Raw genomic sequence first — 22,033 nt, 5'->3', positions numbered from 1 at the left:
CCCCAGGCTTTCCTTCTCGGCTGCCCTCAGAATGGGGTGGGGTGGACATAAAAACCGCATTTCGCCTCAGTTAAGAGCCACGTGCTTACCCTGACCATATCAGTGGGCATTCCAGTGCCAGGGCCTCCAGTGTAACCTGAATGCGTGTCATCAGACATTTTGCCTCTCCTAGAACATTCCACCCCAGAAGCACCCACAAGTCAAGGCTGAGCTCAGGCACAGGCAGCTTGGAGCATAACGAGTAGCGTCCAAGACCACCATGGGCAACTCATGGGGAGGGAACCTCAGTGTGGAGAGCAGGGTTTCCCTTGAATCAACTCCAGGCTGGGCTTCCATCTCTGTGGGTCCTACTCTCCCTCAGAGTCCCTTGCCAAGCCTGTGCTGTCAACAGCCCACGTGAATGTCTCCCTCCCCTCTTATTTTCCAGCTTCAGAGAGTATGGTCTCCTGCCCAGCCATCATGGAGGACGACGACCAGGAAGTGGATTCTGCAGACGAATCTGTCTCCAATGACGTGATGACGGCAACCGACGAACCCTCCAAGTTGTCCTCTGCCACGGGACGCCGCATCCGGCGCTTCAAGCAGGAGTGGCTGAAGAAGTTCTGGTTCCTAAGGTACTCCCCGACCCTCAACGAGATGTGGTGCCATGTGTGCCGCCAGTACACGGTGCAGTCCTCACGCACGTCCGCCTTCATCATCGGCTCCAAGCAGTTCAAGATCCACACCATCAAACTGCACAGTCAGAGTAACCTGCACAAGAAGTGCCTGCAGCTGTACAAGCTGCGCATGCACCCGGAGAAGACAGAGGAGATGTGCCGCAACATGACCCTGCTCTTCAACACTGCCTACCACCTGGCACTGGAGGGAAGGCCCTACCTCGACTTCCGGCCACTGGCAGAGCTGCTGCGTAAGTGCGAGCTCAAGGTGGTGGACCAGTATATGAATGAGGGGGACTGCCAGATCCTCATCCACCACATCGCCCGGGCACTGCGAGAGGACCTGGTGGAGCGCATCCGTCAGTCACCCTGCCTCAGCATCATCCTGGATGGGCAGAGTGACGACCTCCTGGCTGACACGGTGGCCGTCTATGTGCAGTATACCAGCAGCGATGGGCCCCCGGCCACAGAATTCCTATCCTTGCAGGAGCTAGGCTTCTCCAGCACAGAAAGCTATCTCCAGGCTCTTGACCGGGCCTTTGCTGCTCTGGGCATCCGCTTACAGGATGAGAAGCCAACTGTGGGCCTGGGAGTCGATGGGGCCAACATCACCGCCAGCTTGCGTGCCAGCATGTTCATGACCATCCGCAAGACGCTGCCATGGCTGCTGTGCTTGCCCTTCATGGTGCACCGGCCACACCTGGAGATCCTGGATGCCATCAGTGGGAAGGAACTGCCCTGTCTAGAGGAGCTGGAGAACAACCTGAAGCAGCTCCTCAGCTTCTACCGCTACTCACCACGCCTCATGTGTGAGCTGCGCTCCACGGCCTCTACCCTGTGCGAGGAGACTGAATTCCTGGGAGACATCCGTGCCGTGAGGTGGATCATCGGTGAGCAGAATGTCTTGAATGCCCTTATCAAGGATTACCTGGAAGTGGTGGCCCACCTGAAGGATGTCAGCAGCCAGACACAGCGGGCAGACGCTTCCGCCATAGCCCTGGCCCTGTTGCAGTTCCTCATGGACTACCAGTCCATCAAGCTCATCTACTTCCTGCTGGATGTGATTGCCGTGCTGTCACGCCTGGCCTACATCTTCCAGGGAGAGTACCTACTGGTGTCACAGGTGGATGACAAGATCGAGGAGGCAATCCAGGAGATCAGTCGGCTTGCAGACTCCCCGGGAGAGTACCTGCAGGAATTCGAGGAGAATTTCCGAGAGAGCTTCAATGGGATCGCTGTGAAGAACCTCAGGGTGGCAGAGGCCAAGTTTCAGTCTATCAGGGAGAAGATCTGCCAGAAGACACAGGTCATTCTGGCTCAGAGGTTCGACTCCCGAAGCCGGGTCTTTGTGAAGGCCTGCCAAGTGTTCGACTTAGCCGCCTGGCCCAGGAACAATGAGGAGCTTCTGAGCTTCGGCAAGGAAGATATGGTTCAGATCTTTGACCACTTGGAAGCCATTCCTGCCTTCTCCCGGGATGTGTGCCGTGAAGGGATGGACCCCCGGGGGAGCCTGCTGATGGAGTGGAGAGACCTCAAGGCTGATTACTACACCAAAAATGGCTTCAAAGACCTCATAAGCCACATCTGCAAGTACAAGCAGAGGTTTCCGCTCTTGAACAAGATCATTCAGGTCCTTAAAGTTCTCCCCACCTCCACTGCCTGCTGTGAGAAAGGCCGAAGTGCCCTCCAGCGGGTCCGCAAAAACCACCGCTCACGCCTGACCCTGGAGCAGCTCAGTGACCTGTTGACGATTGCTGTGAACGGACCACCCATCGCCAGCTTTGATGCCAAGCGAGCCCTGGACAGCTGGTTTGAGGAGAAGTCTGGCAACAGCTACACACTTTCAGCCGAGGTCCTCAGTAGGATGTCTGCCTTGGAGCAGAAGCCCATGCTGCAGGCTGTGGACCATGGCTCTGAATTCTACCCAGACATGTAGGGGGGCTGCGCTCCAGAGGCCACAAAGACGGTGAATATTTTTTTAATCTATACTCATAAGCTTTGATATATTATATAAATATATATTATATTATATTATATATATATAAACCCACACTGAAATTTTTTTAAAAACTAAGTTAATTATGTCCACCAGAAGCCACTGGCAGCTTTCAGAAAGGAGCAGTGTTGGCAACTGACTTTTGTCTCCGCACTTGGCAGCTGCAGCCTACACGGCAACCCATCTTCACTCACACAAGCGTGTTACGGGGCCACACGTGTTCCCACCCAACAGTCAAAGCGGCATAAGCTAAATGACGGTTCTCTTGTCACTTGTAGGTGACTTGTTCTGTTTCTGTTCTCATGTATTGGTTGAGGTCTGGGGGTTGGGTGCTTGGCTTCTCCTTTTAGGTATGGTTTTATGACTGGGGGCCTCCGTGGTCTCCACATTGGCATTCTGGTCTAGATACACTACATCGGGGTTTTCATGGGGATGAATTGGATTTCTGGACTGGACTATCAGGTCTTTCTCCCCTCGCCTGACTTTAGCTTGGGAGACCTTTCGTTTTTCATTTCCTGATTGATCCCTTCCCTCGTCCCTCGTCCCACGTCAAATGCATCTCCCTCAACTGTGAGCCCACTCGCTCCCCCATGTCACCTCTCCCAGCCCCATGTCAGTTCCTTTCTTCCGGCCTCTGGAGTTTAAAGGTATGAGCTGTTACACTGAATGCAATTGTTTTTTCACATTTGAGCTTGAAATCTTGGGAGGGGACGGAAAGGTAAACTTTATGCCTCCCCCTCCTTTCCAGCCACTGGGGGATAAAGTATATACGTCCATTCAGATCTTGGGCTGTTGGGGAGACAATGAGCCAAGTGATCTAAACTCCAACAGGACCACATTTTATTTATTTTTTTTTTTTGGCTAAAACCAGGTAAAATGAAAAGTGTATATTCAATTTTCACATTTTTTTTTGTCTTTATAATTAAGGAATGTGTTGCGGGGTTTGTGTTTCTTCTCGTAATCAAGGAGTAGCTGTTTTGTAGTTCAAGGGCGGAATCTATCAATGCAAGTCGTGCCCTGGGCTACAGAGAACTCAGAGAGTGCCTAGAGAGGTTGTTCCTTTGCAAAAGGCTGACGACCTGCTCCTCAGCCTGGCAGGGAAGTCACAGGACACCAGGCAGGGTTCTCTGCCTCTGAACTCTTCCTATTTTGAATAGAGTTGAGATGTCCTATAGAAAAGGAGAAAACAGAAGGTGAGGCGGGGTTCTCAAGGTACAAGCATGTATACATACTTACACACACATACATATACACACGCACACATACACACATACACACACTCATATATTTCAACTACATATAAGCTTTAGAAATGCCTCTTGCCTCCCCCCATGGGGTGGGGGCAGACAGTGGTTTAAACAAGAGGAGCCTGACCAATGTTCATTTACCTACCAGTATACCTCGCGAAGAGTTTTCAGAAATGTGCATGAGCTGTTTAAAACCTTCTCTGCAGTTTCCACATCCGACCTCTGCAGTCAGTGCAGATCCCAGAATGTGGATACAGGGTTGTCTTTGGGGAAGGGAGGAAGATCTGAAGGACCTGCCCGTGGTCAGTTCTGCAGAGAACTGTCCCTCTCCTTCAGTGGGGCACTGGGGATCCAACCCCATGCCCTCAACCTACCTGGCTGGGTCTATAAGTATGTGGTAGCTTTCTTCCTTCTGGGTTCGTCTCACCTCTGAGGCCTCACGGAAATGTCATTAACACTGAACATGTTGCTACCCTTTCCTGGTTCTGCAGTCTGCCCGTCCTCCCTCAGATCTTCCCTTTGCCTCCATGGTCTTGGTGCTAAGATAACTTTAGAATCATTGCTGCTAGCCAATAGCTTTTCATGATATAAATATTATATATATATTATATTATTTTTGAAATGTTTTTGTTTTCAACAGTGATGTAGCATGTTAAAACAAACAAAACTGAAGAAACTAAAACCTGGGTCTTTCCAACTGTCCCACTGCCAGGCCTCTTATGCTGCCTTCTTCAACAAGTTGATACACCCCCGCCTGGTGACTTCCACCCCTCATCTCACTCTGGTCCCCACCTCTGAGCAGGGAGAGTTAGCAGGAACTAAATAGGAAAATGCAAAGCCCCTTTCAGAGGCCTGGGAATCCCCAGCCTCAGTCCCCTTGCCCACCCACGCTGAGCTTGTGTCTCTCTCCAGCTGCCCCTCCTACCCTGGGCCAAGCCTAGCTGGAGCCACACGGGCTGCTGTTGTGAAGCACAAGGTCTCCACTTGCCTGCCTATCTCCTCCCCGGGACCCTGTCTCCTTACAGATGCAGGCTTTGGTCTGGGACATTTTCATTGAAAATCTAATGGGCCAAGGTTGGTTCAGAGTATTGATGGCTGGCAAGGCGGGTCTCCCATGGGCAGCCTGCAGGCATCAACAGTGGCCTGGGTCTTTCCTTCTTGCCAATGGTTGCCTTACACCTCTCCTTCCCAGTGCATGGGGCTTCCTCACCCAGGAAGGGACCTCTCCCAGATGGCCCTAAGCCAGACATGTGAAACCAGGACTGACCATTCCCTCCCAAGGGGCTGTAGCTGGGTGAGCTCAAGTCTCAGGCAAGGAGACAGGTTGTGCCAGGCCAAGCCAGTGTTACCCGGGTCTCCTCAAGATACCCAGGAGCAGTGGCCCTGCCTTGTGACCTAGAAGAATGAGCTGTTCTGGCAGCATCACGTGACTGCAGAGTCACCCATTCACTGGTCCTCTGCCTCTCCAACCCCACTTCTGCCCTCTGCTGCAATGGCCTCTGCCTCAGAGCCACTGAAAAGCTGAGCTCTCCTGTTGTCTTACATTTGGTCTCTGAAACTCTGGGTGCTGGGGACTCTGGATGCAGACAAGCAGGGAGGTGACAGATGCTGTACGGGCCACTTTGCCTTGGGATAATGAAAGGGAAGCTGAGGGTGAACCCCTTGCAGTCTTTTCTCAGCTTGGATGCTCCCTGGGAGGGTCAGGGAGTTCCATATGTGATGCCCTGTGATTTCTGGCCTATTCTCACACTTCCCTTGAAGAAAGGCTTGGGTCAGCCCACCATTTCATGTCTGGACGTAGAACCATATGCCTGGCTCACCTCATATCTTGGCTGGGTTAACAGACTGTGGGGAGGTAGGGCTTAGAGTGTAAATGTCTCTGGAGTAGAACTGGTAGTCACGGGCACAGAATGAAATGTATCTGTGGGGCTGAGATTTATTCCCTCGGGGCTAATTGTGGCTTTCACTGGCTCACATCGAGTAGAGCAGGAAGTGGGGCAGTGTGGAAGGCTGAGGCTCGTGGCTGTTGTGCCAAATGGGTACCTTGCTGAACCCTCGGAGCAAAGGAAAACAATGACCACTGAGGCCGATGGCCCACTCAGCTCCGTGGGCAGCTCCTGCCCTGTTAGAATCCCTCCAGAGACAGCAGAGTGCAGGCACCACAGGTGCCAGGGCTTTTGTTTTGTAATGTCTGTGTGCAGCGTCTCATGATGTCAGGTCCAGCGGCCTTCCCTCATCCTCCCTGGGGAAAGAGAGCACACGGAGCTCCAGGGCCCTGTGTCGCCAGGTTCTGCCCGGAGCCCTGAATCTGAGGTCCCCAGAGCTTCAGCCCTCTGCGCAGAGTGTGTGTTCCCAGCCTGAGTTGTTCTGCTGAGGGTTCTGTTCGGCTTGTTCGCACCAGATTTTGGTGTGATCTTTGATTTTGAGCAAGGACCTTGGAGTGACCTGAAGCACCTTTTAAATGTCTTTCATTTGTTTGGAGGGAATAGGGAAAGGTGTGGAGAGAGTAGACATGGCCGTATAGAGGGAGGAATGGACTTAAGATGTTACCCAGCCTGGGCTTTGACGACTGGTAGCTCACTGCTGCCCACCTGGAGCCGATGAGGCCCCAGCCTGGAGAGGCTGGATGGGTTGAGGTCTAATTTCTAGAAAACTCCCTTGTTTGCATTTCTCCCCCCTTGGAAGAAATCCCAACCCGTTTTCGGTATATAGTCTGGGTTAAATTCTAACCCAGCTTTGTGCTCTTTTGTTTTCTTTTTGTGGTCCATGCACCCCATTGGGGGACAGGCCCCAGGTTCCCTGGAGCTCACGTGTGCCCTGGATATCCTCTAAGAAGCAGCCCAGCCAGACTGGGCTAGCAACTGAAGCAGGGAGAGTGAGCCTCCAGAGTGAGGAAAGGAGGGCACAGCCAGCAGTTAAGCTGGGATCGCTCCCTTATACACTGCCCTGGATTCCAATTTGGCTGTTTCTCCAATCCTGGAGGGGGGAAAGTGTACCAGGTGTGCATGGTCCTTCTCCTCAGAGGAATGCTCTTTCCTAGTCCTCTGTTAGTCAGGGTCATTTTAAGAGTCTTTGAGGTAATCTTTGCATGTTAGTGAGAGGGAGAAAAAGTGCCCTTTGGAGAGGAAAATAGTACAGCCCTCCTCTTCGATCTAGCACTCTCTCCCCTTCCCCCATCCCTTCAAGTGGTATCACCCTAGAAATACCTATGCAATCCAGTCTCCCTGGGGAGGCTGTGCATGGAGGCAGGGGTATGTGCAGTGAGTGTATCATACTGATGCTAAGGTATATCAATTGTATATACGGACATATACAGTACGTATACATGCAGAGTAAGAGAGTAAATCACGTCTATATATCTATAAATAATATCCTATATATTTATACATTTTTTATGTTTTAAATAGATATAAAAATAGTCTATAGAGCTGGAAGGGTGGTGGGGAAGTCTGGTGCTGGGTTGGGCTAGGGGAAGGGGACAGGGCTCTGGAGAGGAGGTAGGAATGCTCATCAGAATAGGTTACTAGCCGCTGAGGGGGGCGTCTTCCTTGGGGTGTTGGAGAGGAGGGCAGCTGTGTTCAGGCTCTCTCCATGCACTTTCTCTCCTTTCCTGCCAGCAAGGCTGAGGCTGGAAGGAGATACCCCCGAGCTCCGACTGCAGTACCCCTACCTCCCACCACCGCCAGCCCGCACTTAGCTGGTCATTGCTGCTTAGCAGTGGGGGGTGGGACTTGGTCCCCGACCCCTAGTGGAGGGACCTCTGCACAAATTCCCCAATACCCGCCCCTGTCAGGAATGAGCAACGTTGATGGCAATAGGAAAGGGGCACCTGGGATGAACAATTATCCAGAAAGACGACGACGTCAGCCCCATTCCCCGGATGCCTCTGCCCCCCCCCCCCGGGAGGCCAAGCCTCTAAAGTACAACCGTCCTGGCCACCTTCACCTATTCAACCACTGTCTCTAGAGCACTGGGAGTTGAGGAGGGCAGCGTGAGCTTTAGGTAGCGCTGCCTTTCCCCATGCAGAGGCCCCCCCCTGGTGGAAGAGATGTATCTGCACACTGACATTTTCAATGGCAACTCAAGTTCAGGAGCAGGGCCCTGGCCCACCCGACCCTGCACAGCTGCAGCAGCTGTTGGCTGTACTCAGGACAATGTTGTCCCCTCTTCCCAAACCAACCAAGCAGCCCAACCTCCTCCTCTGTGACAGCAGGTTTAGGTTTAGTTCACAAACACTGTTCTCATTCTGTGACCAGATACCCAAGCCCACTCTTTCTGGGGAGGGTATCTTCTTCAGCTTGTCCCCAGGCAACACCCCCCCTCAAGCTGGGTGGGGGTGTCTGGGGTCCCTGGGAGTCCCGGCTGCTTGTGCAGCCCAGATGGGAGTCAGAAGCTCCCAACTCCTCAATTTCCTTCTCTCTCCTGGAAGCAGAAGGGGTCTGATGACAGATCCCTCCCTGCTCTTGAGAGCAGCCTGCCTTTGGGCTACATAAACACACTCATTTCTCATACCGAGCCTTCGCAGGTCTCCCCCTGCTTTTCCTCACCATCCTACCAACGGACCTCAGTCTCCAGCAGACCAGTCCTGTACCACAGTTGAGACCAGGTCTGCTCTGCCAATGCCCACCTCCTTGAGCCACAGCTAGCTGCCAACTGGGCTGAACACCTTCTAGTGCCTGGCTCAGTGGAGTTCAGGACCAATGGCCCAAGCCTTCCTCCAGCTACAGTGGGTCAGAGCTTGGCCAGGGGATAGGCATTCTCAGTAGCAATCCCACAATGCACTGTACCTCAGAGAGAGAGAACACGCCATAGGGCATCGAGTGAACCAGCCTCCATGCAGAGGGGGCAACGGCTCACAATACTGCTCAGGAGAAGACAAAGGTCAGGCTGTCCTAGGGCACCCCTCAGTCTACCCTTTGGCCTCTCCGGAAGAACCAGTAGTCTTTTTCAGCCCTGATCTCTCTCCTCCTCTCCACCCCCAAGCTGCTGAACCATTTTTCATGTCAATCACAAAGAAAAAAAATAAAGTGGGGGTGGGGAGGGAACTCCTAGGAGCCTATTACCACATGCATATTAATATGTTAATACTTTCTTTATTAAAAACAATTCTCAATGTTATTATTTGGCAGACTGTGCTTTATAGTACCTGTGTGTCGGGGCTAGAACACTGGATACAAATAGAGCTATGCTGGTTTATAATCTGTATGCAGCGTCTTTCCTTTTGTCACATTATCCTCGTAATGTAAGAAGATTATTAATAAAAGCATTTAAATTGACACACCAAGCTTGGCTCCTTGCTTCTGTGACAGGCCTCGGTAAGTCGTGCAGACCACCCCAACCCGCCCCTACCCCATCAAAGGGGTTGGAAGGAACACAAGTCCTTGTTAGCTGGTGGTCCCTGCCTTCTCCCACTGTGACCTCATTTTCCCACTGCAGTCCACTTCTGTCTGGCAGGAAGCCCCAGAGTATGTTAATCAGGCCAAAGAAGGTGTGACTGAAACCATGTAAAATACCTACCCCATGAACACTGGCCCCACAAGAATCTCTGTGGGGAAGCATCCAGAGCCTCTGCAGATCCACTGGTTCCAGCTCTCCCGCTTAACTACCTTTGGTGGCCCTCCACGTGCAGGCCTGATCCCCACTTAGAAAACTCTTAGAACCTCATTGATGGCACTGGAGACACCAGGTGTGAGCAAGATTTTTCCCACATTTTTTGAGGAAGGAATTAGACAGGGATATAGTCAATATTGGCAATGTAGTCAAATACCTCAAAGCACAGGTTTTTCCTCTTGAGATGCTGAGGCCTCCACTCTCAGTTCCTATGCCCCTGACTTCCTCACAGTGGTATTCCCTCTTCCTGTCTCCTTACTTCTGTCTTCTTAGCGTTAGACATTTTTCTTTCAGCCCAGAAGTGCTATCATCTTGACACTGGTCACCAAGCAGCTGTTGCGTGACACTATTTCTGAGGAAGTGCGAAAAAAAAGTCTTCTCCATCCAGAGATAGAACCAATAGCAGACCAAAGTAAGTATATCAACAAAGTCAAACTTGGTGAGCCAATGAGCTTATTGGAGTTACTTGGAAGAATATGGATGAGGGCTTACTTATAGCAACATGGATAACTCAAAGGCTGCTACACTGCCAAAAGCCCATTCCAAGGTGAGTGGTCTCATGAAAACTGGAACCCTGGCCATCTCTTGACAGCTTGCATCAATTCAACAGGTAGGAGAGCCTGCCCTTACTAAATATATAAGATTGGAAAGGGAGAGGACTTAGAACTCTGATTAAGTTTCAGGAACTTCCTGAGACTTATGAGTTGTTTATTTCTAGAGTCTTAAGAAGTCTCTCTAAAGAAACTCTCAAGTCCTAATGAGCCTCCTAATGAGCCTCCATTCAGGATGCATAGTTTCAATTTAGAGGAAATTGCTACATAGCTCTCTACCCCTTCTTCCAGTTCTTTCTGCTCTCTGTCGGTGGTGTTCTCTAAGCTTTAGAATGGTGACTTAACTAAACCTTGGGCTACTCTGCCATAGCAACGGTCCCTTATTCTCAGGCCCTTCATTGGTAGTTACAAGTCTTTGTAGCCTATCATCACTTATAAAGGAAACATCCTTTTATGACCAATTACAGTTGACAACAGTGCTTTATGGCCAGTTGTCATAAGCACGCTTAGAGAGAAGTTTGACAGAGCCATATCACGTCCATGTAACAAAAAAACAACAGCAGTTGTTTCCCTACAGGGACCTGGGACCTCCATAGCCATTTTTTTCGTTTTCCAGACACGGTTTCTCTGTGTAGCCCTAGTCTCTCTCTCTCTCTCTCTCTCTCTCTCTCTCTCTCTCTCTCTCTCTCTGACCAGGCTGGCCTCGAACTCAGAGATCTGTCTGCCTCTGTGTCCTGAGTGCTGGGATTAAAGGCATGCACCACTATCACCAACTCAGTCACAGGTTTTTGCCTTAGATTGCAGTATCAGACGTGAATTCCTCCTTATGGGGTGGGCCTTAAATCCAATCAGAAAGTTGTTGGTTGAACCCTAGACAGTACATGCCACTACTGTTCCTATAGTCACTTCTTTCTTAGCCTTATGATAAGGTAGCTGCAGGGTACACAGCCAAGTTGGTGACAACTGTCCCCTAGCAGGTTATGCTGTACCTTCCAACAATATAAAAACAAGCCAGAAGGGAGTGAATATTCAGTTCAGCCCCAGCTTTATTTTTCTATGTCTTATGATCATGCACTGTATTCATCCATAGGGTCATATTATCCAGCTCTGGTATGCAGCTAACAACAGTGGTAGTGACATCATTATTTGGGGGGAGGGCTCTGGGGCATCCTTGGCCAACGATTTCCCACTCTGAGCTTTTTACTCAACAACTCTTTAACTTCTGTGAGTGCTCATTCCCATTAGATGACATGTCTGTGTCTTTATTTAAAATCAACAATTGCCCCTACTGCTCTTTTACAAATCAGTGAAACACTTGAGGTTTGGCATTAGCCACAAAAGCCTTTTTTACAGAGAGTTGCAGGATCTCTAAAAGCCCACCATCATCTATCCTAGAAAAAAAGTTCTAGTTTGTTTGGGTCAGCTAAACTAAGCTACAAGGATGGTTAAAAAAAATAAAAGTCAACAAGGCTCAATATAGTATGAAAAGATTTCAAGGCTTTTTATCAATTCTTCAGTCAAAAGAATTGGGTACTGTGACATTGCCCCATTTAGCCTTCTGTGATCCATAGGTATTCCCCTTGATTCATCTGCCTCCTCACCATGGCATGATGCTGTTGTCATGACTACTGTGCATCGCCCAACCCCTAATGGGAGGATAAGGTGGACCCCATTCATTGAGGAGACATAATTCTATAGCAAGCAGTGGAAGATGGCTGCCCTGGGATTTCCTTCCAAACTGCTCCAGTCATAGATAAATTCAGCCTTGTTGCCTATCCTGTTGAACATCTAATGACCTTGCATCCACCACTACATTAAGGAGGCACAACATTCCATCCGCCATGGGGGAAGGGTCCCCATATTAAGGACTTTCCTCACAGGCATTCTGCCTTCACATATACTACCTCAGTTGTATGCCTCAGAACCTACTGCAGGACCATGAAGCCACCACCACTGCTCCCAACTCTCCAGCTCATCTTTGGTTTTGTCAGTCCTTGCATGGATACCAATTGTGTTGTATGATACTATTTTGGGGGAAAGTCAAATGAGCATTTTCTCATCCTAGAGTGGGAGCCAATGACAGACCAATTAACAGTAGAACTTGGTGAAAGAGTTTGAAGTTTTTTTCAGGAGTGTGGGTGAGTGCGTACTTACAGAAACACAGGTAACTCAAAGGGAACTTACATCACTATAAACCTACCAAGCACAGATGACAACTTCTGAAAACTGGAACCCTGGAACTTTCTGCACAATTTGCAGAGTCCAGTCAACTCCTACTGTTTATACACTCTTGAGTAGAGAGGGGCCCTGTGAATTCAGGGGCTTCATGAAACTTGTGAATTGTCTAAAGGAGCCTCTTCCTAGAATAGGATGTTTCAGTTAGGAGGATATTATTACACAGTACCCCCAGATTTGACACAGATTTGCAGAAGTTTGTGGAATATAATTTTGTCATCGAGAAGCAAGGGAAGAAAAGACCTCCACCTGCCCTTGCTTATGAAATTGTCCCCCCAGAGTGACTCTTGGAGGACACTTCTTGGAGGATGTAGTAAGCTCTCTCCATTCCCTTCTCTCTTTTCCCCAACTTTCCAAGGTCCAAAGGACAAGTTGAAGTCACTCCAGAGAGAAGACTCAGGAGCCTGTCTAGTATCCTATAGTTCTTCAGTGTTTCTGTGACAACTTCAAGAATAGTCCTTTTTTTAAAGAGCAGATCTAACTATGCTTCTCAATTAACTAGACACATAGGTTTCCCAGGGGAAATTGTCCCGATGTGCTCCAGTCCCTGTGTGCCTCCATGTCTCATCCTGTACTCATTTAGTGGTCACTCAAACCCCTGCCAAGTTTTTGTTTGTTTGTTTTATTATTATTTTATTTATCTGATAAAATAATACCCCGATTGATACTCTGAGCCTATGCCTGAGACAGCTGTTCCCAGTATAATAGCAGGTTGTGGCAAAATTCTAGTTATGGCCATTTTATACAACTCTCTCTCTCTATCTCTCTCTCTCTCTCTCTCTCTCTCTCTCTCTCTCTCTCTCTCTCTGTGTGTGTGTGTGTGTGTGTGTGTGTGTGTGTGTGTGTGTGTGTAGTTCCCTTTCCTAAGTAATGCCAATGAGGAAAAATCAGAGATGTTTCACTATGGTGGGTAGTTCCTGTCAATAAGTAGGCAGGAAATGGTGTATGCTGATGAGATGGAGGGCTGTGAGCAGCTCCTCAAAGGAGCCCAGTGCCAGCCCTGCATTGGGCACAGCTTGAGTCCTGTGTTCCTCCTCATTGCCTTGTTGTCTTGGTTTCCTCATGCAATCAGAATGACCCAGCACTTGACTTCTGGTGGCATCTGGCCTTGACCCAGTCCCTTCCCTGCAAAGTGAAAGGTTGGCAAGTTTACCTATGCTCCTTTTTCTTGCCCGTGGACAGAAACCCAACCAAGCCACCAAGCATCTCCTAGTACCCCTCTCCCTGCACCCCCTTCCCCAGGGAAGATCTCAGCTCTTTTTAAGTTAGCCATGTCTGGGCTCTGTAGCTCCAGATAACACTTGGCAACTATAACCTATACTTTTAAGTGGCCTTCAAGTAATGATGCATGGCTACGGGATATACCCGAAGAGTCTTGACTTTACAAAGAGACAGTACCATATTAAAATTCCCCAGTCTCTTAGAAGCACACAACCTTGGACAAATGAGGAATCCCAGTCTGCATCTTCAGTTGCTCAGCACAGAGGGGAGGTCTGCTGTGAATGATTATCTTTTTGTTACTGTTGTGTCCTCTTTGATCAGGATGAAGTGGGTGCCGGGAAGTATTGGGGTTCTCACCTCCTAGAATTATTGGGAATACCTGACCTTAAGGCCTGAGTGGGAACCACCATTTCCTCTTCCGAGAGGGCACTGGAGTGCTGGAGGCAACTCAAGACATCCCAACAGCAGGTTCTCAGCACAAAGAGGTTTATTTATCCCAGAGGGACAAAGACAGGAGCTAGAGGATAAGGAAGAAAAGGAAGAGAAGGGAGAAGGGGAAGGGATGTTTGTCCCAGAGGGTGTCAAAGGTCTGCCTCTGGATAAAGAGGAGACAGACGGGGCCCTTAGGAAAGTGGAGTTTATAAAGGTAAGAGGGAGACTCCACATTAGGATGAGGTGTTTTAAGATTTTTTTCTATTGTATTTTATGTATGTGAGTATATTGTAGCTGTCTTCAGACACACCAGAAGGATCTGTACCAGATCCCATTATAGATGGTTGTGAGCCACATGTGTTTGTTGGGAATTGAACTCAGGACCTCTGGAAGAGCAGTCAGTTAACTGCTGAGATGTTTACTTTTGATTGGGCATGTTAATTATGTGAGCCAACAAGGGCTTTTGATTACTAAACTTCAATACTTTGATAGCTAGACATTGCAGTCGCCTCAAGAGGAGGAGGTGGCCAAATAGTGGAATAGATCTTGGTGGCTAACTTTAGAAATGTAATCTAAAGATTTTTAGCAAGACAGGGGAATAGGGAGAGGGCAAGGCCTGCTAGGCCATGTTTACCATACTCTGGCTGGCTAGAGTCGCTTCAACTGGGGTTCCTTTCTCAGCTCACATCTGTTTATCTCACTTGAGCCCCCAAGCAAGAGGGGCTGAAGGAAAATTTGATTTGTTACTTTAGTCTGGAAAAGCAGGTTCTCCTTGTTTGTCCCTGGATGGCATCCAAGTTTCTCAAGTAGGACTTTTGCCACCCACATTTGCCAGCAGGCTGTCTCAAAATCTCTGGAAAGAGCATCAGGAAATTGGAGAGAACTCTGATAAATAACAAAGCCCAGCTGAAGACCATACTCCTCGGGAGCTAAGCTTTCATCACAGTGGTCACTACCAGACTGGTTTCCATGACATCTATTTCCAGTAGAGGAATTTTAATCCAACAACACGAGTGCTCTGGCAAGGGATCATATCCAAAAACCTGCTAGGTTTACCTGATCTGACTGGAATGCAGACAGGCTCTGGATCACAGTATGATCTGGCTGGAATACAAACACACCCTTAGTACACACATTTCATCCCTAACAACATAGGTAAAGTTGGTTTGTAGAAGAAAGCAGCCATGTTTGAAAGTGACTTCTAATTGAGAGGCATACAAAGTGACAAATCAGAGAAAGATTTGACAGAGTGAGTCAGAGATAGGATACACCCAATGAGAACAGATAGGAAAAGTGAAGCTATGTAAGGGCATAGCGGTTGAGTATGGAGAGCAGTTCAGTTGAGTTCTGTTCAGTTCTGTTCAGTTCATGCAGTCTGTACAGTCAGTGCAGTTCAGTTCATGGAGTTCAGAGGCAGAGCAATTCAGTGAGAAGCTGAGAAAAGCCAGTTTGAATCAGTCAGCTTGAAGAGGAGTTTTGAACCAGAGCATGAGTTGAACCAGCAAACCAGAGCTCAGAAAGGACTAGAGAGAGTAAGCTTATTCAACAGTAAGCCTCCCTAGATGACAATTACATCTGGTGAATAAAAGTTACTTTTACCGTTTCCCAATATCAGAGACTGTCTGTGCTGACTCACCTGCAAGGGGAGTGCAGGGGTGGGTGTGGGGGGTGAGGAGGAACATTCTTCAGCACTAAGTTAGTTCCCAACCTCCCATCTCTTGGTTATATTCCTTGCAGATGTCTGCTGTGGAGGAAGATGGACATGTGCTCCAAATGGGATATCCCCAATGTTGACATCCAACTGGCTCTAAAATGTAAGAATTCTTAGGTGGAAAAGTACCAGTGCCCAGCAGTAATCCGATAGATGAGACCCAGTTCTCTTAGAGCCTCAGGTGCCATACTCAGGAGAGTACCAGTAGCCTTCAGAAGGGCTGTAGCAGATGTCAAAGCTGTACCCAGTGTTGGACAGAGAGAGAAGCTTTTCTTTCATGTCTACAGGAGACAGTAAACTAAGGAAATGTGAGAACGAAGTTGTTACCAGACTGTCTTGGCTAGTTTTGCGCCAATGTGGCACAGCTAAAAGTCATCTGAGAGGAGGGAAGCTCAATTGAGAAAAACGACTCCATGCAATCAGTCTGTAAGGCAAACCTGTAGGGTACTTTCTCTATTAGTGATTGATGGGGGACAGCCAGGCCATTGTGTGAGGTGCCACCCCTACACTAGTCCTGGGTCTATGAGAAAGCAGGGTGAGCAAGCCACGGGGACCAAGCCAGTAAGCAGCATGCCTCTGTGACCTTCTCATGAGTCCCTGCGTCCAGGTTCCTGCCCTGTTTGAGTTCCTGCCTTGGTTTTCCTCAGTAGACTGTGATGTGGGATATGTACGCTAAATATAAACCCCTTTCTCCCTAAGTTGCTTTTGGTCATTGTTGTGCATCATAGTAATGGCCCTAAGGCACAGAACTACAAAAGGTTAAAGCCGGAAGGACCTGCAGGTCATTTAGTTCAAACTAATTTTATAGATACTGTCACTTAGGCCCAGAGGCAATTAACTAGCTTGAGGATGTAATGGTGGCCAGAGACAGTGCCCCGTAGGGTTACATAGTTTTAGCTCTGTGTCATGATGACACACCTCTTTAATCACAGCACTCAGGGAGCAGAAGTGGGCAAATATCTGTGACTTTAAGGCCAGTCTGGTCTATACCAAGAGTTCTAAGACAGCCAGGAACACATAAAAAGAGTCTGTCTCGAAAATAAGATAAAATGGACCCTCCAAAAAAATCAAATATCCTTTTCTTACTCTCAAGGCACCTCCTTCAGAGGTCAGTGCAGAGATGGGTCACCTGCACGGTTTAGGGTAGCAGGGTTCTAAGCCATTTGCCCCTGTCTATTCTCTGTTTCCTCGATCCTCCACTGACAGGGTACTGGGGAGTCCTGAAGAGTTGCAAGAGCCCACCTAATATTCCTTACCAGGAATAAAGTCAGTGCTACAGCATACGCGCACGTGCACGCACACACACTTCCTTCCCTGTGTCTGAGCAGCTCCACTCACTTTTACACATATCTCCCAAGAGACTATACATGTACATGGGAAACAACTGCAGAGAGGGAGGCGGATTTAAATGTGCATCAATAGAATAGACCATAGTAGATTCATACAGTGGAATATTATAGAGCTGTGAAAGGGAAATTAGTTAGAACATGTCTGCATGAAGCTTAAAATTTTTTTAAAAAGTGTGATGCAATTTAAGAATTAAAGTAAAATTTGGAAACAGACAAATATTCTCTAGTGCTCAGGGATCAAATGATCATTTACAAAAAAATATAAAGGAATGCTTAGAATAACAAATCAGAATGTGAGATTCTTGTCTTCTCAGTATAGAGACTAGAGGGAATTCAACTGTAGTTGTCAAGGTTTATTGAAGTTGGCAGAGGTTCGTGGGTGCTTGATACACAAGATTTTTTTCCTAAATTTTATACATCTAAAATATTAACAAAAAGGAACAAAGAGAAACACTGGGCTGCCAACCCCATTGGAAATGATTTATTTACCACTCTAAGATTTGTGCTCCAAAGTGTAACCAGACATGTGACCACAATGTCTCATGCGACATTTTTGTGCTTTGATTCGGGATGGCATAATGAACACGCAGCATCTAACAACAGGAAACGACGAAGGCAGAAACACTCCACAGGACTAACTTTCTCCTCCAAAAATTCCCACCTCAGTTCAGTTCAGATACTGCCCCCTTACCCCGGGACCCATTTCTATCTGAGAGCTGCTGACCTGAACAGCATTCCCAGGATTCTCTTATCTGTTGTTTCCGTTAGGGTGATACGCTGCCCACTCACCGCCCCCCAGAGTCTTCTGTAATCAGAATGGACAGACACATGCAAGGTCTTGGTGGACACTCAACAAATAGATACCTAGTTGACACTGGGAGGGGATTCACAGAGAACTGGGGTGAACTCCTCACTGCCCATCATAGCCCAGCCTGTAATGGCCTCTCACTTTATTTCCACCTCTTGCTGGAAAACACTCCCTGACAAAGATATAGACCCTTCCTAAGCTAATTGGGATGTGACTTATAAGCATGGCTGGAAACAGGCTAAACTGATGTAAAAGGTGACTGAAATTTTTTGGTTCACCAGTCTAACATCTCTGAGCAATTTACAGAGGAGGTTTTGAAGAGGAAGCACAGCCAATGGAGGAGCCAGGAAGTCCCATCAAGTGGACAGTGACAACTGATGCCTGCTACCTTCTGAAGTCGGACTGGCAGGCACCCATGACATTGGTGCTGTGCTATGGTTAGCCACACTGAGGCGCTGTGGAGCAAGGAAGTAACTGACAACCCGAATTCTGCCTCACAAGTATCTACCCCTGCAGCTAGCTACTTATACTTTTTCCTAGTGGGACATCTACTGGAAATATCAACGGGGCATAAACCTAGCCTTTTGTTATTTGAGTTAAAGGGGCATAGACCCCAAGTTGGAGGGAGGCATAATTCCAAGTTTAAAGTTCTCCCACCTCCTCATTCACATAGCCTGAAGGAACAAGGCAAGCTCAGAGCTGCTTCTTCCTGAAGTGCAGGCACACCGAGCAGGACAGGCCTGTCACACGGAGTCAACTGGGTGGGTGACGCTGGTAGACATGACAGTTGTCCTCAGAATGCCACAGACACTCCAGAGGAACGGCAACCTAGGTCTGCCAGGGAAAGGGCACTCTACGTGTGATCAAAGACAAACAAAACCCACATCAATTCCTTAAATAAAACAGTCAAAACACACAGTACAGTTCAAGAGTGGGATACGAACAGCAGAAATGTAAAAAAGGAGAAGTAAGCGGAGAGCTCTTGTCTTCATACTGCCCAGTGTTGAGATTCTGGAGGTCAAGGGTTTGCCTGGGTAGTGTCGAAGGGACCTCATCAAGCGCAGCCCCTCCTGCTCCAGAACCCCTGTGCTAGTTAAGGACAGGAGCCTGGTGTATTCCACCTAGAGCATCAGTGTGGCATGAGCCCCCGTGGCCCAGGGACCTGCTGCCAGCCAGTAGTTCTCAACCTTCCAAATGCTGTGACCCTATAATAAAGTTTCTTGTGTTTTGGCAATCTCCAACCACAGAACTATTTTCATTGCTACTTCATATCTGTAATTTTGCTACTGTTATGAATCACAATGTAAATATTTTGGAGATAGAGGGTGGCCAAAGGGGCCATGACACACAGGTTGAGAACTGCTGCTTTAGACCAATGTGAGCAGGGACTGTCTACTGAGTATACCTGACGCACATCTTTTTCCAAAACACAGATGAGCAAGACACACAGTCTTCTGAGTGACCCTGACATGCCAGTCCTGCTCACTGTCCTGCCAATGCTGCTCACTCTTTAGTATTGGGAATACAGTAAGAGAGGAATGAGTTCCTGGCCTCAGCCAACATGTCTGCATCTGTCTTTGGGTGTAGGCATGTGGACAGGGCACGAGGGGATGACTGACAGCTGAGCCTGGAAGATGACTGTGTCCAAGAAAGACGGTCAGTGGCCGGTGGCCAACTACAGGTGCAATTGGTGCCACATGGCGATCTGCCGGCGTGGGTTTTTTAGCATCTCCTCCCAGTGGCTTCGCTCAGAGCCAGAGGCGTGCAGGCCCAGGCTGCAGCGCCCAAGCTCGCAGCTCGGCCCCTCCTCACCCTGGCCCAGCACCTCCAGCTCCACACTGGATGCCTGCAGCAGGTCATCTGGTAGCTCAAACATGATCATCTCATTCCACACGGGGTTGATCTTGTGCTTGGCCCGTTTTGTCTGTTTCTTCTTCAGCTTCTGAGCCTGGTGTTTCAAGGTCACCTTGACAGAGACATCTAGGGAGGGGTACAGAGAAAAGAAAGTTGGAGGAGAGCAAGTGAGCTGTTAGGATCTGGTCACACCTGGAATACTGCTCCTTTTTTTGGGGTTCCCTACACTTCCACTGGACCATGCATTCACTCAACAGGGCAGGAACTAGTCTAAAGATAAGGAAAGGCAAAGTTGCAATTAGAATGTGTAAGACTGGCCATACAGGTTGAATATCTTTCTCTGGAAGGTTTGGGACCATAAACATTTCAGATTTGGGGTGTTTTTCAGACTAGGGGATATTTGCATATACATTATGCAAATTGGGATTGGGACTCAAGTGTAAGCATAACATTCATTTAATGACTCTTTTTTTCTTGATCCTAGGACTTTTCACATACTAAACAAGCATTCTAGCACTGAGCCAAATCTCCAGCCTTCCTTTTACTTGTTCTTTGGCGACAGGATTGTACCAAGTCACTACAGTTGGTCTCGAACTTTCTCTGCAGCCCAGGCAGTCCTGGAACTTGAGATCTTCCTTCACAGAAGCTGGGATTCCAGGCCTGCACCCCTAGGCTTTCGTGTGCATCTTATACACATAGCCTAAAGATACTTTTATACAACATAAAGCCAAGTGTTCATGGAGTAGAATTCTCTACTAGTGCCCAAGAGATTCCAGAAGTTGGCATTTATTAGATTTTCAGATTAGAGATACATTAGCCTGTCACAAAACATATGAGGTCAGTAGGTAGCTAAGACCTGAGCACATCAGATAGTCTCTGGAGAATCACTTTGGCCATAAGTCCTTTCTAAGTGACTTGACAAACCAAGTCAGGGGCAAGGGCTTAAGTGTCCTCTAGTTTGCTATCAAATCAGACCAGAAAAAAATTGCTCTCTCCACCTTCATCCTCTCCATTCTCCCGTCAAGCCTTCGTGTTCATTGTTAAGATGGTCCTCCTGGCTGTCTGAGTTCTCTTCACATGTCTCTTTCCTAAGTTTTACTTGAGGACCTTGACTTACTATGGAGAGGGTGAAGGCAGTCTCCCCGGCCTCAGGTCCCCAGGAAATTCACAAGTCAGCAGGCAAGCTTCCACACTAAGGACAGTTTGTTTTCATTAGTCAAGGTTGCCCAAGCTAATGTGAGAATAATTGTTAACTTTGTATTTATTGCTATCGTTATCGCCCCTGGGTGGTTAGTTTGTTATTTCTACAGAGATATTTCAGACACAAAGTGCTCTTCTATAATGGTCCTGATGGGAGCTATTTAAAAAAAAAAAAAAAGCAAGACAGAATTGACTGGAAGGGATAAAGCCAGGCATCAGCTTCTGACCTGTGGCTCAGGACTGTAGCAACACCAGCCCTTCTGATTTCATTTACCCAAGACCTGTTAGGAATGCACAAGTGAGTCTGTATTTTTAACTTTTAATACATAAAGATGATTTCTGTATTATTGATATATTGCATTGAGCACTCCATTCCCTGTGTAGGTGTGTCCCAGGTAATCCTTGCTGCTTTTCTGCTTTGCTAGGAGAGCCTGCTCTGTCCTCAAGACCAGAGACCTATGCTCAAGTATCAGAAGGCAACCTTAAGCCTACAGGCTTTTGTGAATAGGTTTATATGGGCATCTGTACCGTAGACTCCTTAAGCCCCAGACTTTAGCAGGTGTGTATGGGAGGGGGCATTTGGCCAAGACTTGGAATGGAGAAGAGAATGGGAGGGTGTAAGAACACTAGTAGAGAGGTGAGAGCACTTAAGGCATTTGTGTGTCTGTCAGACCTGGCAACAGATGCTGAAGGTGACTTCACAACAGGACCCTTGTTCACCCATCCATCTCCGTTTTACACCGGGTACCACTGCCTTCTGCATGAATCCCAGAGCTGCGGCATCCTGCCTGTCTCCTTGCACCCTCACTTACCTTTGCCTAGAAGCTCCTTGGATTGGTTGGAGTGGAGGTTCTTAGCTTTAATCAGCACCACCAGGAGGCGATTGGCAGCTGGAAGGTAGCTGATTGACAGAAGGACCTCCCCAGTTCCTGCAGATGGCTCCTAAACACAGAAGGATAGAGATTGCACTGAACTTGACTTCTGATCCATCAACCGAAGCCAAGGCTGGAGTCACACTACCCTCACACCCCATAGACATTCCAGGATCCACTCACCTAAGGTTAATTTCTCTGCCACTGTACAAGGCAGCAGGGCTGAGGAAGGGGGCTGGCATGTATGCCAACAGGAGAACTTAGTCTACCATATGTCGCCATTCTATGTTT

At 48.3% G+C, this 22,033-nt stretch overlaps 2 protein-coding genes across 5 annotated transcripts in view; one reads left to right on the top strand and one right to left on the bottom strand.

The window, feature by feature from the left end:
* Prdm11 (PR/SET domain 11) overlaps window positions 1-9,183 on the top strand; it is a 79,422-nt gene extending 70,239 nt beyond the window's left edge. For 2 of the 4 annotated variants that reach the window (XM_087654530.1, XM_087654529.1), the window contains exon 8: window positions 428-2,741. In XM_087654530.1, coding sequence (XP_087510656.1) covers window positions 428-2,592 — 2,165 coding nt within the window. In that variant the 3' untranslated portion in view covers window positions 2,593-2,741. 4 annotated transcript variants of the gene reach the window in all.
* Window positions 9,184-17,346: 8,163 nt separating this feature from the next.
* The window catches only part of Syt13 (synaptotagmin 13), a 39,179-nt gene continuing 34,492 nt past the window's right edge, over window positions 17,347-22,033 (bottom strand). The window contains 2 exon segments of the mRNA NM_030839.4: window positions 17,347-19,796; window positions 21,683-21,812. Coding sequence (NP_110466.3) covers window positions 19,492-19,796; window positions 21,683-21,812 — 435 coding nt within the window. The 3' untranslated portion in view covers window positions 17,347-19,491.

The sequence above is a fragment of the Rattus norvegicus genome, chromosome 3 (genome assembly GCF_021556685.1).
Source record: "Rattus norvegicus strain SHRSP/BbbUtx chromosome 3, alternate assembly SHRSP_T2T, whole genome shotgun sequence".
NCBI lineage: Eukaryota > Metazoa > Chordata > Mammalia > Rodentia > Muridae > Rattus > Rattus norvegicus.
This window is presented reverse-complemented; position numbering and strand designations above follow the sequence as displayed.